Source organism: Phyllobates terribilis, unplaced genomic scaffold, assembly GCF_046119375.1.
Source record: "Phyllobates terribilis strain yellow unplaced genomic scaffold, ASM4611937v1 Scaffold_2__4_contigs__length_985480577, whole genome shotgun sequence".
NCBI classification, from domain to species: domain Eukaryota; kingdom Metazoa; phylum Chordata; class Amphibia; order Anura; family Dendrobatidae; genus Phyllobates; species Phyllobates terribilis.
The window spans coordinates 984329850-984344415 of record NW_027362762.1 but is presented as its reverse complement, the minus strand read 5'-3'; the positions used below and the strand labels follow the sequence as shown (position 1 = coordinate 984344415).

Sequence of the window (14566 nt, the reverse complement as noted above, 5' to 3'; positions counted from 1 at the left end):
GAGCGGTCACACTATAGAGCTCTGTACTGTAAGAGCGGTCACACTATAGAGCTCTGTACTGTAAGAGCGGTCACACTATAGAGCTCTGCACTGTAAGAGCGGTCACACTATAGAGCTGTGTACTGTAAGAGCTGTCACACTATAGAGCTGTGTACTGTAAGAGCGGTCACACTATAGAGCTCTGTACTGTAAGAGCGGTCACACTGTAGAGCTCTGTACTGTAAGAGCGGTCACACTGTAGAGCTCTGTACTGTAAGAGCAGTCACACTATAGAGCTCTGTACTGTAAGAGCGGTCACACTATAGAGCTCTGTACTGTAAGAGCGGTCACACTATAGAGCTTTGTACTGGAAGAGCGGTCACACTGTGGAGCTCTGTACTGTAAGAGCGGTCACACTATAGAGCTCTGTACTGTAAGAGCGGTCACACTATAGAGCTCTGTACTGTAAGAGCGGTCACACTATAGAGCTCTGTACTGTAAGAGCGGTCACACTATAGAGCTCTGTACTGTAAGAGCAGTTACACTATAGAGCTCTGTACTGTAAGAGCGGTCTTACTATAGAGCTCTGTACTGTAAGAGCGGTCACACTATAGAGCTCTGTACTGTAAGAGCGGTCACACTATAGAGCTCTGTACTGTAAGAGCAGTTACACTATAGAGCTGTGTACTGTAAGAGCGCTCACACTATAGAGCTCTGTACTGTAAAAGCGGTCTTACTATGGAGCTCTGTACTGTAAGAGCGGTCACACTATAGAGCTCTGTACTGTAAGAGCGGTCACACTATAGAGCTCTGTACTGTAAGAGCCGTCACACTATAGAGCTGTGTACTGTAAGAGCGGTCACACTATAGAGCTGTGTACTGTAAGAGCGGTCACACTATAGAGCTCTGTACTGTAAGAGCGGTCACACTATAGAGCTGTGTACTGTAAGAGCGGTCACACTATAGAGCTCTGTACTGTAAGAGCGGTCACACTATAGAGCTCTGTACTGTAAGAGCCGTCACACTATAGAGCTGTGTACTGTAAGAGCGGTCACACTATAGAGCTGTGTACTGTAAGAGCGGTCACATTGTAGAGCTCTCTACTGTAAGAGCAGTTACACTATGGAGGTCATCACTCACTAATGGGACAAGTTATGGAGATAAATTCTTGCGCACCACAGAGCGGACATTCTGCCACACCAATAAGGTCTTCAGACAGGGAGTCATAGGTGTTGCAGGCGTGCGCTCTTTGTCCCTAGTAATGGTATACACCTTGTCACTGTGTGTATCACATATTCTTTTCGGGGCATGGTGGAAAATCCAGGTCTGCTGCTTGTCAAGTCTTCAGTAGTAGAGAAGAATGGAAGTGGAATGAAGTACAACCAGTTTTCCCCTGGTTACTAACAATAGTGATGAGATGTGATACTAAGAGTCCAGGTGACGAGACGCACAGGCAAAAAGATGTCCAGAAACAGGTAAGTGACCCACCAGGGGACCCCAACAAATCATGTAGGATAGGCTATTCTCTGTGCAGGTCTCATATAGAAAGTGTGTGTAGCTTATCTCTGTGCAGGTATCATATAGAGAGTGGACCTAGATGATCTCTGTGCAGGTGTCATATACAGTGGCTTGTGAAAGTATTCACCCCCCTTGGCATTTTTCGTGTTTTTCTACCTCACAACCTGTAATTTCACTGTTTTTTTTAAGGTTTGCATCAGTTCATGTACAGAACATGCCGACAACTGTGAACACTTAGTTTTCTTTTTATTGTGAAGCAAACAATGAATAGGACAAAATAACTGAAAACTTCAGTGTGCATAACTATTCACCCCCCTAAAATCAGTACTTTGTAAAGCCTCCTGTTTGCAATTACAGCTGCAAGTTGCTTTTGATAAGTCTCTATGAGCTTTCCACTGGCATTTTTGCCCATTCCTCAAGGCAAAACTGCTCCAGCTCCTTCACGCTAGATGGTTTCCTCTGGTGAACAGCAATCTTTACATCTGACCAGAGATTCTCCATTGGATTAAGGTCTGTGTTATGATTTGGCCACTCCAGAACATTTACACGTTTCCCCTTAAACCAATCGAGTGTTGCTTTAGCAGTATGCTTTAGGTCATTGTCTTGTTGGTGTCACGGAAGGTGTAGGAAAGACTAAGTGCAACACAAAGGGAAGGGGGAAAAGGGGGCCCAGACTCTATGGAAAGGGGGTAGTGGAGACCTCCTAGGCTGACCTTATATCACCTGGCCTCCCCTAAACATCCCTATATTGGTTCCGCTTTAGTTGATTTAACAGAGATGAACACTCATCCTCTTAGCACCAGAGAGGAAGAAGTACTGCACTGGCTCCAAGCCTTCACAAGGGGTCATGTGAGTATCGCCGTCACCTCCCCCTAGCATTCAGCAGGTATTTATACACCCAGGCCAGGGAGTTAATTAGCAAGAGGAAGGTAGCCGCTAGGTCCTAGAGAGACAGCTTCTAAGAAGGTGTCTGTAATGCCAAACAAAGAGATCTCCTGCAACCAACTGCAGGACGACTGTCTGTCACTTCTGACACACCCATGACAGTTGGAAGGGGAACCTCCATCCCAGTCTCAAATCACTGACAAACAGGTGTTGCTCAAGAATATCCCTTTATTTCACGCCATTCATCTTCCCATAAACTTGGACCATTTTTCCTGTTCTTGTTGCCAAAAAAATGGTGTTCTTGGGGTGATTAGATGTGTTGGTTTGGTGCCAGGCATAGAGTTTACCTTGGTGGCCAAAAAGTTAAATTTTAGTCTCATCTAACCACAACACCTTCCTCCATACATTTGAGTAGTCTTCTACAATTTTTGTGTGTGCAAGTAAAGTCTTTTTTTCTGCCCACTCTTCCATAAAGGCCACCTCTTTGGAGTGTAAGGCTTATTGTGGTCATATGGACATACTCCAGCCTCTGCTTGGGAACTGTACAGTTCCTTCAAGGTTACCTTTGGTCTCTGTGCTGCCTCTCTGATTAATGCCCTGCTTGTCCGGACTGAGAGTTTTGATGGGCGGCCCTCTCTAGACAGGTTTGTTATGGCACCATGTTCTTTCCATTTGATGATAATGGATTTGATGGTGCTCCGGGGCATGAGCAGATATTGGGATATGCTTTTAGGGTTGACAGACTTGTACTTCTAAACAACTTTGTCAGTGACTTGTTTGGAGATCTCCTTAGTCTTCATGGTGATTGGAGATCTCCTTGGTCTTCATGGTGTTTGGAGATCTCCTTGGTCTTCGTGGTGTGGTTTGGTTAGTGGTGCCTCTTGTTAATGGTGTTGCAGCCTCGGAGGCCTTTCAGAAAAGGTAAAGTGTATATAGTGACAGACATGTGACACTTAGGCTGTATGCCCACTATGCGTTTTTTAAGCATTTCCGCAGCGGCAATTCCGCTGCAGAAACGCTTAAAAAATGCTTGGTAGAAGGCCTGCCATGTTCCCCAATGATAATCCGCTGTGCTGTGCACATGCTGCGGAAATTTCCGCAGCGGATTATCATTGCGGAAAAATCTGCAGCACTACCAATTATTTTGCGTAATCGCGGCGTTTTCTCCGCCATTGACTTGCATTGAATCGCTTAATATCCTTGTCAGTACATGTACACATGCAGATATTAAGCGATTCAATGTGCGGATGGTACCCGGGTCTGGAGAAGAAGAGACTCTCATCCAGACCCGGGAACCATAGTACCTGTAAAAAAAAGAATATAAAATAAAAAAAATACACTATACTCACCTTCCGATGGCTCCCGGTCTTCTCTCCGGTGCGTCCTGGCTCCCCGGCGGCTCGCGATGGCCTAAAAGGACCTTCCATTACGTCATTTAGTCATGTGACGGGTCACGCGACCGCTGATGTCATGGAAGGTCCTTTTACACCACCGCGAGACACCGAGGAGACCAGACGCATTGGATAAGGAGACCGGGGGCCATCGGAAGGTGAGTATAATGTTTTTGTTTTGTTTTTTACCATTTTTATTCTTTTTTTTTTAACTAACTTGGTCACACTATATATGCCGGTTGCCAGTTGCATGGATTTATATAGTGTGACCAAGTTGTCAAGCACTTTCCAAGTGATGCTAAAATCTCTTGTCAAAAAAAAAAGGGGTCTAAAAGTGACCCTGGGAACTATAGAGCAGTCAGCTTAACGTCTGTTGTGGGTAAATTGTTTGAAGGATTTCTTAGAGATGCTATTGTAGAATATCTTAATGATAATAACTGTCTAACTCCATATCAACATGGATTCATGAGGGATCGCTCCTGATGGCCTTCTACGAGGAGCTGAGCTCACAGCTGGACCGGGGAGAGTCAGTGGATGTTGTAGACCTTGACTTCTCCAAAGCGTTTGATACCGTGCCACACAAAAGGTTGGTATATAAAATGAGAATGCTTGGTCTGGGGGATAATGTGTGCAAGTGGGTAAATAGCTGGCTGAGTGATAGAAAGCAGAGGGTGGTTATCAATGGAGTAAGCTCAGGGGGTGTCAGGGTTACTAGCGGGGGGCCTCAAGGGTCTGTCTTGGGCCCTATATTATTTAATATATTTATTAATGATCTAGTGGAAGGGTTGCATAGTAAAATAGCAATATTTGCAGATGATACTAAACTTTGTAAAGTAGTTAATACAGATGAGGATAGGGCACAGCTACAGGAGGATTTAGATAAATTGGGGAGTTGGGCCAAAAAATGGCAAATGGGGTTCAATGCCGATAAATGTAAGGTCATGCACATGGGAAAGAAAAACAGCAGTCACCCATACATATTAAATGGGAAACCGTTGGGGAAATCTGACATGGAGAAGGACCTGGGCATCTTGGTTAATAGCAAATTAAATTGGAGTGCGCAGTGTCAGGCAGCAGCTGCGAAGGCAAATAGAGTCATGGCATGCATCAGAAGAGGAATAGGGGCATATGATGAGAACATTGTTCTTCCTCTGTATAAAGCGCTGGTAAGGCCGCACTTAGAATATTGTGCACAGTTCTGGGCTCCGGTGCTCAGGAAAGACATATTGGAGCTAGAGAGGGTACAAAGGAGGGCGACTAAGGTAATAAAGGGAATGGAGGGCCTAGAATACCCAGAGAGGTTGTCAAAATTAGGCCTATTTACGTTGGAAAAGAGAAGGCTTAGGGGAGACCTCATAAACATGTATAAATACATCAGGGGGCAGTACAGAGATCTCTCCCATGACCTGTTTATACCAAGGATGGTGACAAAGACGAGGGGGCACACTATGCGTCTGGAGGAAAGGAGGTTCCTGCACCAGCATAGAAGGGGATTCTTTACGGTCAGAGCCGTGAGACTCTGGAACTCTCTGGGAGAGGAAGTGGTGATGTCCAACTCACTTAATGAGTTCAAGAGAGGCCTGGACGCCTTTCTTGAGAACAATAAAATTACATCTTATGCTTAGTGATAGTTAATTAATCCAGGGATTTAATCTGACTGCCAGATTGGAGTCGGGAAGTGAATTTTTCCTCAGTGATGTAAATTGGCCTATACCGCATGGGTTTTTTTTTTGCCTTCCCCTGGGATCAACGCTGCGGAATAGCTGCAGTGCACAAGAAATAGGCTGAACTGGATGGACGCTTGTCTTTTTTCGGCCTTATAAACTATGTAACTAACCCGCACGCGGAAATGCAAGTGAAGAACGCTTCACATCCACATGTCCCTGGCAGGAAAACGCATGTAAAATCCACATGCACAATCCGCATGCACAATCCGCATGCTCAATCCGCATGCACAATCCGCATGCACAATCCGCATGTACAATCTGCATGTACAATCCGCATGTACAATCCGCATGTCCCTGGCAGGAAAAGCACATGTGCAATCCGCATGTACAATCCGCATGCACAACCCGCATGTACAATCCGCATGTACAATCCGTACGTACAATCCGCATGCACAATCCGCATGCACAATCCGCATGTACAATCCATATGTACAATCCGCATGTACAATCCGCATGTACAATCCGTATGTAGAATCCGCATGCACAATCCGCATGTACAATCTGCATGTACAATCCATATGTACAATCCGCATGTACAATCCGCATACACAATCCATATGTTCACTCCGCATGTACACTCCGCATGTACAATCCGCATGCACAATCCGCATGCACAATCCGCATGTACAATCCGTATGTACAATCTGCATGTACAATCTGCATGTACAATCTGCATGTACAATCCGCATTTACAATCTGCATGCACAATCTGCATGCACAATCTGCATGCACAATCCGCATGCAATCTGTATGTACAATCCGCATGTACAATCCGCATGTACAATCCACATGCACAATCCGCATGCACAATCCGCATGTACAATCCGCACGTACAATCCGCATGCACAATTCGCATGCACAATCCGCATGTACAATCCGCATGCGTTTTTTCTGCCAGGGAGATGCAGAAACGCTCAGGAAAAATCCGGAGCATTTCTGCATGGTGGGCACATAGCCTTAGACTGCACACAGGGAGACGTCCTGTCACCAAGCATGGGACTTATGAAGGTAATAGCTTGCATCAGAAATGTTTAGGGGCTTCATGGAAAAAGGGGTGAATACATATGCACATGACAATTTTTAATTTTTTGATCACATAAATGTAATTTATGGCTATAATTTCTCACTACACCAACTTAGACTATTTAGTGTTAATGCATCAGACACAAATCAGATTACAAAAATATTTAAGCACAGGTTGTAATGTAAAAAAATAGGTATGTATTGGTTACTATTCGCTATTCGCATGAATATTACGGTATTCGGGTTAATCGTTATATTGCGAGTATTTGTGTACTCGCCTCGCTATATTCGGATGTCCCGCCCTGCACTTTTGTCGCCTCCTTTGCAGCCACTAAACTTTCTGGGCTTCTTAACCAATCACAGTAATGCAGCAGACATCTTGGTTGTGGCATTACTGTGACTGGCTGGCCCCCCAGCATCATAGGGTCTATTTAAGCCCTGCCGCCGCCAGGCTGCTAGGGAGAGATCACTGAGCTGTTAGGGAGAGATCGCTGAGCTGCTGGGGAGAGATCGCTGAGCTGTTAGGGAGAGATCGCTGTGCTACTGGGGAGAGATCGCTGAGCTGCTAGAGAGAGTGCGCTGAGCTGCTGGGGAGAGATCGCTGTGCTACTGGGGAGAGATCGCTGAGCTGCTAGAGAGAGTGCGCTGAGCTGCTGGGGAGAGATCGCTGTGCTACTGGGGAGAGATCGCTGAGCTGCTGGGGAGAGATCGCTGAGCTACTGGGGAGAGATCACTGAGCTGCTGGGGAGAGATCGCTGAGCTGCTGGGGAGAGATCGCTGTGCTACTGGGGAGAGATCGCTGAGCTGCTAGAGAGAGTGCGCTGAGCTGCTGGGGAGAGATCGCTGTGCTACTGGGGAGAGATCGCTGAGCTGCTAGAGAGAGATCGCTGAGCTGCTAGGGAGAGATCACTGAGCTGTTAGGGAGAGATCGCTGAGCTGCTAGGGAGAGATCGCTGAGCTGCTGGGGAGAGATCGCTGAGCTGTTAGGGAGAGATCGCTGTGCTACTGGGGAGAGATCGCTGAGCTGCTAGAGAGAGTGCGCTGAGCTGCTGGGGAGAGATCGCTGTGCTACTGGGGAGAGATCGCTGAGCTGCTAGAGAGAGTGCGCTGAGCTGCTGGGGAGAGATCGCTGTGCTACTGGGGAGAGATCGCTGAGCTGCTAGAGAGAGATCGCTGAGCTGCTAGGGAGAGATCACTGAGCTGTTAGGGAGAGATCGCTGAGCTGCTAGGGAGAGATCGCTGAGCTGCTGGGGAGAGATCGCCGAGCTGTTAGGGAGAGATCGCTGTGCTACTGGGGAGAGATCGCTGAGCTGCTAGAGAGAGTGCGCTGAGCTGCTGGGGAGAGATCGCTGTGCTACTGGGGAGAGATCGCTGAGCTGCTAGAGAGAGTGCGCTGAGCTGCTGGGGAGAGATCGCTGTGCTACTGGGGAGAGATCGCTGAGCTGCTGGGGAGAGATCGCTGAGCTACTGGGGAGAGATCACTGAGCTGCTGGGGAGAGATCGCTGAGCTGCTGGGGAGAGATCGCTGTGCTACTGGGGAGAGATCGCTGAGCTGCTAGAGAGAGTGCGCTGAGCTGCTGGGGAGAGATCGCTGTGCTACTGGGGAGAGATCGCTGAGCTGCTAGAGAGAGATCGCTGAGCTGCTAGGGAGAGATCACTGAGCTGTTAGGGAGAGATCGCTGAGCTGCTAGGGAGAGATCGCTGAGCTGCTGGGGAGAGATCGCTGAGCTGTTAGGGAGAGATCGCTGTGCTACTGGGGAGAGATCGCTGAGCTGCTAGAGAGAGTGCGCTGAGCTGCTGGGGAGAGATCGCTGTGCTACTGGGGAGAGATCGCTGAGCTGCTAGAGAGAGTGCGCTGAGCTGCTGGGGAGAGATCGCTGTGCTACTGGGGAGAGATCGCTGAGCTGCTGGGGAGAGATCGCTGAGCTACTGGGGAGAGATCACTGAGCTGCTGGGGAGAGATCGCTGAGCTGCTGGGGAGAGATCGCTGTGCTACTGGGGAGAGATCGCTGAGCTGCTAGAGAGAGTGCGCTGAGCTGCTGGGGAGAGATCGCTGTGCTACTGGGGAGAGATCGCTGAGCTGCTAGAGAGAGTGCGCTGAGCTGCTGGGGAGAGATCGCTGTGCTACTGGGGAGAGATCGCTGAGCTGCTGGGGAGAGATCGCTGAGCTACTGGGGAGAGATCACTGAGCTGCTGGGGAGAGATCGCTGAGCTGCTGGGGAGAGATCGCTGAGCTGCTGGGGAGAGATCGCTGAGCTGCTGGGGAGAGATCGCTGAGCTGCTGGGGAGAGATCACTGAGCTGCTGGGGAGAGATCGCTGAGCTGCTGGGGAGAGATCGCTGAGCTGCTGGGGAGAGATCGCTGAGCTGCTGGGGAGAGATCGCTGAGCTATTAGGGAGAGATCGCGGAGCTGCTAGGGAGAGATCGCTGAGCTGCTGGGAGAGATTGCTGAGCTGCTGGGGAAAGATCGCTTAGCTGCTAGGGAGAGATCGCTGAGCTGCTGGGGAGAGATCGCTGAGCTGTAGAGTGTTTAGGCCTCTTGATAAAACAAAAGCCATTGTAAGGGCTATCTGCAGTGTACTATTTCTGTGTTTAAAGGAGCCGCTCACTAGCTCCTTAATACCACCAAAAAATCTCTCTTTTCAGAGCTGAAGACTCACAACAAAGTCAGAGTACAGGGAGGGAGAGATTGTGTATTAGGTAGGGAGAGGATAAAGTAATCTTCCAGTGTCCATCTTAAAACAACTCTTGTCAGAGGCAAAGCAATACTTTTCCTGCACACACAGAATTAGCATTGTGTGCTGACATTTTTTTTTTTTTTTTTTAGCACCGGTCTATTTTCCCTGCTGTTTTAGGGGTCAGAGCCTTCTGTCCATATTAGTCTACGTGAAAAATCTTTGATTGCCCTGCACAAAGCAGTAGTCCAAACATTTCCTACTGCCTGCTACACAGCACGCACCAGGCCATTTTACCCACTATTTTGGCTTGTGCCATCAACATCTGAAAATCTGTAAACAAAACCCAAAATGCCAAAATATGCTGTTTTAAAAGGATGTGGATGTGGACACGGTGTTGCCCATGGTGCGCAAGAAGGCACTCAGTCTGTGTCAGGTCAGAAAAAGCTTGATGCATCCACTATGCTCCTGGAAAAATTCCCGTTCTGGAATGTAAACGTGTGTGAAAGCCAGAAGAGCGAGAGTAGATTCTGTCTTGGATAGCAGACAAGGCCTCTACGCATTTGTCAAGTAGCAAAAAATCTTCCACGACCATACAGTCTACTGTCGATACACAGATGGCTGGCCCGTCCAATCCTGAAGCTGGTTCTCCTTCCTCCCACCATTATCAGTCACAGGAGACATATGACCCCAAACTTGGTCACTCCGAGGATCTGTTTGGTACGTATCGTTTGGTTGGCTCTTGCCTATCACTGTGCAGCATTGAAGAGGGACAAGAGGAGGTGGCATGCGTTGACGCTCAAGAATTTGAGGACTTACAGCCAGAAGAAACCAACTTGGCGGAACGTCATTTAATGTCTCCAGAGGTGGAGGCTGATGATGATGAGACACAGTTGCCATCAGGTCAGCCTACAATGTCAACTGGGAATGACGATGAGATGGAAGACAAGGTCGTCGATGATGAGTCCACTGATCCGACCTGTACCGTTGGCATGCATGGCCATGACAGCAACACAGAGGAAGATGGATATGTAGCACCAACACAGGCACCAAGGGGTCGTGGTTTTCCCAGAGTGAGAACTGGGTCAACTGTTCCCAAGAGCACCCCCGCTATGTGCCAAGTCAGCTGCTGTGTGGATTTTTTTTTCTGAAAGTCATTCAGAGAAAAACATTGTAGTCTGTAGCATCTGCCATACCAAGTTGAGCAGTGGCCAGGGCAAAGGCAACCTAAGCACCACCAGTATGCGAAACCACATGGCAGCCAAGCACCCCAGAAGGTGGGCAGAACACCAGGGTACCAAATCTGTGTCTGCGGGTCAAACCAATGCCATGTCACCTGGGCCATGTCCTTCAGAGTCTGCTGTTCAGGAAGCAGGCATTCATACCTCCTGCCCAGAAGCTGTGGTTGCTCACGCACAACAAACAACAACCACATCCACTTCCTTATCCCAGCAAAGTGTCCAATTGTCCGTGCCTGAGAGCATGGAAATAAAGAGTAAACACCCAGCCAAGCACCCACAGGCACAAATACTAAACTTGCACATTGCCAAATTGCTAGCTGTGGAGATGTTGCCGTTTAGGCTTGTGGGAACACAGTCTTTCCGTGATCTCTTGGCTCTGGCTGCTCCACGATACAGTGTTCCCAGCCGCCACTATTTTGCCCGGTGTGCCGTCCCTGCGTTACACAAGCATGTGTTAAACAATCTGAACCGTGCTCTCACCAATGCCGTAACCGGAAAGGTCCACCTAACATCAGACACCTGGACAAGTTGTTGTTGTTGACAGGGACGATACACTTCTGTCACGGCACACTGGGGGAACCTGGTGGAGGGTGGGACAAAGGTGCAGACTGGAACATCACACATCCTACCCACGCCAAGAATAGCAGGCCCAACTTCAGTCAGAGTTTCCGCCTCTTCATATTCCACTTCCTCTCTCCCCTCCTCCTGCTCCTCATCCTCTGCTGAATTACTCTCCCCATTACTGCCAAGCTGGGACCTGTGCAGCAGCGCATCGGCAAAGCGGCAATACGCTCTGCTGAAGCTGATCTGTTTAGGTCAGAAAGCACACACAGCAGTAGAGCTGTGGCAAGCTTTAAAAAAACAGACCGATCAGTGGCTGTCCCCGGTCTGGTCGTCTGCGATAATGGGCGTAACCTGGTGGCAGCTTTAAAGGTCGGCAAGCTGGTACACGTACCATGCATGGCTCATGTGCTGAACCTAGTTGTTCAGAAATTTCTGAAAACTTACCGTGACTTGCCGTACCTACTTGAGAAGGTGTGTCGTATTAGCGCCCATTTCCGCCATTCCTCTACCGCTTTTGCTACTCTTACAGCGCTGCAAAAGCGCTTGAATTTGCAAAGTCACTGACTCATTTGCAACCTGCCCACGTGGTGGAACTCAACCTATCATATGTTGGCGAGGATTAGTGAACAACAGAGGGCAGTAGCTGAATACTAGCTTCAGCATGCCCGTCAGACTGAGAGTCAGCCACCACACATAATAACTGTCGTGTGGGTGTGGATCACTGACATTTGTGAGGTTCTTGAGAACTTTGAGTACTGCACCAACCTCGTGAGCGGTGATCAGGCTATTATCAGCGTAACCTTCCCGCTGCTGTGTCTCTTGAAACAATCGCTGCATAATCTCAAAGGGGAAGCTTTGAGGGCCCAGCATGTTGGTATGGGGCCAGATTTCCCAATGGTTGATATTACCCAGCCTAGCCAATATTCTCAGGCAACACTGGGTGATGAGGAGGAAGATGAGGAGGATGAGGAGGGAGAGGACTTGTTTTTCTGTGCTACCAAGGGGACTCATAATGCTACAGAGGGGACACCCAAACCCAAGCTTCATGTCTGTCCAGCCTGGATGGGCTGGAGAGGAGGAGGAGGTGGAGGAGGAGGCCAGTCAGTGTAAGGAGAGGATGAGTAATGTTTCTACTGTTGGGGACACAGAACATTTGCCTTTTTGCAGCTTGGCCCACATGGCACAGTTCATGTGTAAGTGTCTGTGGCAAGACCCTCGCGTGAAACACATTTTATCCAACAACCTATACTGGTTGGCCATCTTTCTCTATCCACGGTCCAAGTATAAATTTCCTTCTCTCCTTTTGGAGTCAACAAAGAGTTTTACAATGGAATCGTTCAAGAGGGCCATTGTAGATCAGTTGTTGAAAACATCACCCTCAGACAATGCTGGTGGCAGAGGTACCGGCTCTTTCCAACACCAAGGGATAATGGAGAGGGACACGAACACCAGCTCCAACAGAGGTGGGGGGGGGGGAATGTGCACAAATTGAGCAATTTTCAATAAACCAGCACAACAGCAAGGGCTATCTGTGCCTGTAACAATGCCAAGGAGGGATAAGTTGCAGAACATGGTCAAGGGGTACTTACCTGACCATACGTGCGTCCTTTCTGACGCTTCAGTTCCCTTTAATTATTGGGTGTCTAAGCTGAACACTTGGCCCGACCTCTCCTTATATGCCTTGGGGGTGCTGGCCTGCCCGGCTGCTAGTGTGGTGTCTGAGCGTGTTTTCAGTTCCGCTGGGGCAATCATCACTGATAGGCGCACACGCCTCTCCACGGAAAATGCAGACAGACTTACTCTGATTAAATTCAACAAGGACTGGATATCTTCACAGTTTGTAATCCCTCCAGATGACAACCAGCCAACCTAACTTCACCAAAAATACAGATTCATGCTACTGCTGTTAACGTCACCCCCTTCCCATAAAAACCCGTTTCCTTCCTTCGTCAACCATGACTCAGCCCATAGGGTTAATTTTTAGAAACCCTATGCACATTGTGCAGTGGACAAACCAGGACAGTATTCCTACTCCAGCCTAACTACTATTTGTGATTGGAGGCCCTTATGATGATGGCTTCCTGCTTCAACCATGACTCAGTCCTTAGGGCTAATTTTCACAAACCCTATGCACATTGTGCAGTAGACAAATCTGGAATGTACAGTGCTCCTACCAAACTAATATTTGTCAAGGGAGGCCCTTGTCATGGAATCTCCCTGCACCTATGACAGCCCCCAGGAGTAAATCTTGGAAATACGATGCTGCACATTCTGCACTCTACCAAGTAGTACAGTATCAAGAAGTCTTCTCTTCCTCTATAATCGGTGGAATATTGACAATCAAAGTCTCTGAGCCATTTGGAGAAGCTTTCCCAACCCATCCTGGAGGGGGGGGGGGCACCATATTTCCTTTGTCCTTTGACTTGCACATGTGATATATTTGATATTGCATTTTTGGCCTGTTACATGCAATTTAAGTTAGGTATGGTAGTTGTTCTTGTGTGTCTGTGAAAGTGGCGCAATACTGCAACAAACTTGTTCCCAGAAACCATATGGGAGTCAGAAATGCACGCAGGCACACTCTCCGGGCTCTTCCCATTCTGTTTCATCACTTTCCCATCCATTCAGCCTTTTCCTCAGGCCCCCAGACCCCTTTGTTGGGTCCAGCAGAAAATTACTCGCATTTCCCATTGACTTACATTGTACTCGCTATTCGGAACGAATATGCGATTATTACAATGTATGAGTATAGTGAATACGAATATTATGGTACTTGCTCATCACTAATAAAAAGCAAAGGGGGATGGGAGTGGGGTGAATACTTTTGCAAACCACTGTAGAGAGTGGACCTTGCTGATCTCTGTGCAGTTATCATAAAACATATACCTAAATTATCTCTGTGCAGGTATCATATAGAAAGTGGACCTAGATGATCTCTGTGCAGGTGTCATATAGAGAGTGGACCTAGATCTTCTCTGTGCAGGTCTTTAGAATGGACCTTGCTGATCTGGGTGCAGGTCTGTGACGGGGTGTGTGTGATAGTGCAGACAGGGACAACAGGCCGGTGAATAATCCAAAAGACCTTTATTATAACTGGAAGAATAAAACACCAAACGTAGATATGGTTCCTTAGAGTCTGCAATGTGGCCACACAAAAGGAACAAACCTGAGGGCGCCACCTGGTAATCCGATACAAAGGAAAATGCAACAATAGTCTTTAGACTAATTCCTCAAATCTGGCAGGGTGGGCAATACGTCACAATCCCATGTGGTAACTGATCTCCAATCTCTAATAGTCCTTACACGGGCACCAGGACCTGGCCGCAGCAGCAGATCCTCGCCCTTCACAGGACACCGCACCAACTACCAAACCAAGCCTGTGGCTTATTGTTCTACTTCTCTTGGGATCAGCCCCCTGATTGAGCTGATGAAAGATATTCACACCCCGCCGCTAGATTCAGATAGGGGCGAGACAGGTTACATGAATTCTTTGGAATCCTGGGGGAACCGTTACTCAGGGCAACCATAGACCATGTGCTGCAGCTTCTCTCAGGCACACAGGG

The 14566-nt window shown here is 48.2% G+C and overlaps 1 protein-coding gene across 1 annotated transcript in view; it reads left to right on the top strand.

Moving 5' to 3' along the window:
• The first annotated feature begins 1325 nt into the window (after nt 1–1325).
• The window catches only part of PDE9A (phosphodiesterase 9A), an 81279-nt gene continuing 68038 nt past the window's right edge, over nt 1326–14566 (top strand). The window contains exon 1 of the mRNA XM_073669376.1: nt 1326–1454. Coding sequence (XP_073525477.1) covers nt 1441–1454 — 14 coding nt within the window. The 5' untranslated portion in view covers nt 1326–1440. The remainder of the gene's footprint in view (nt 1455–14566) is intronic.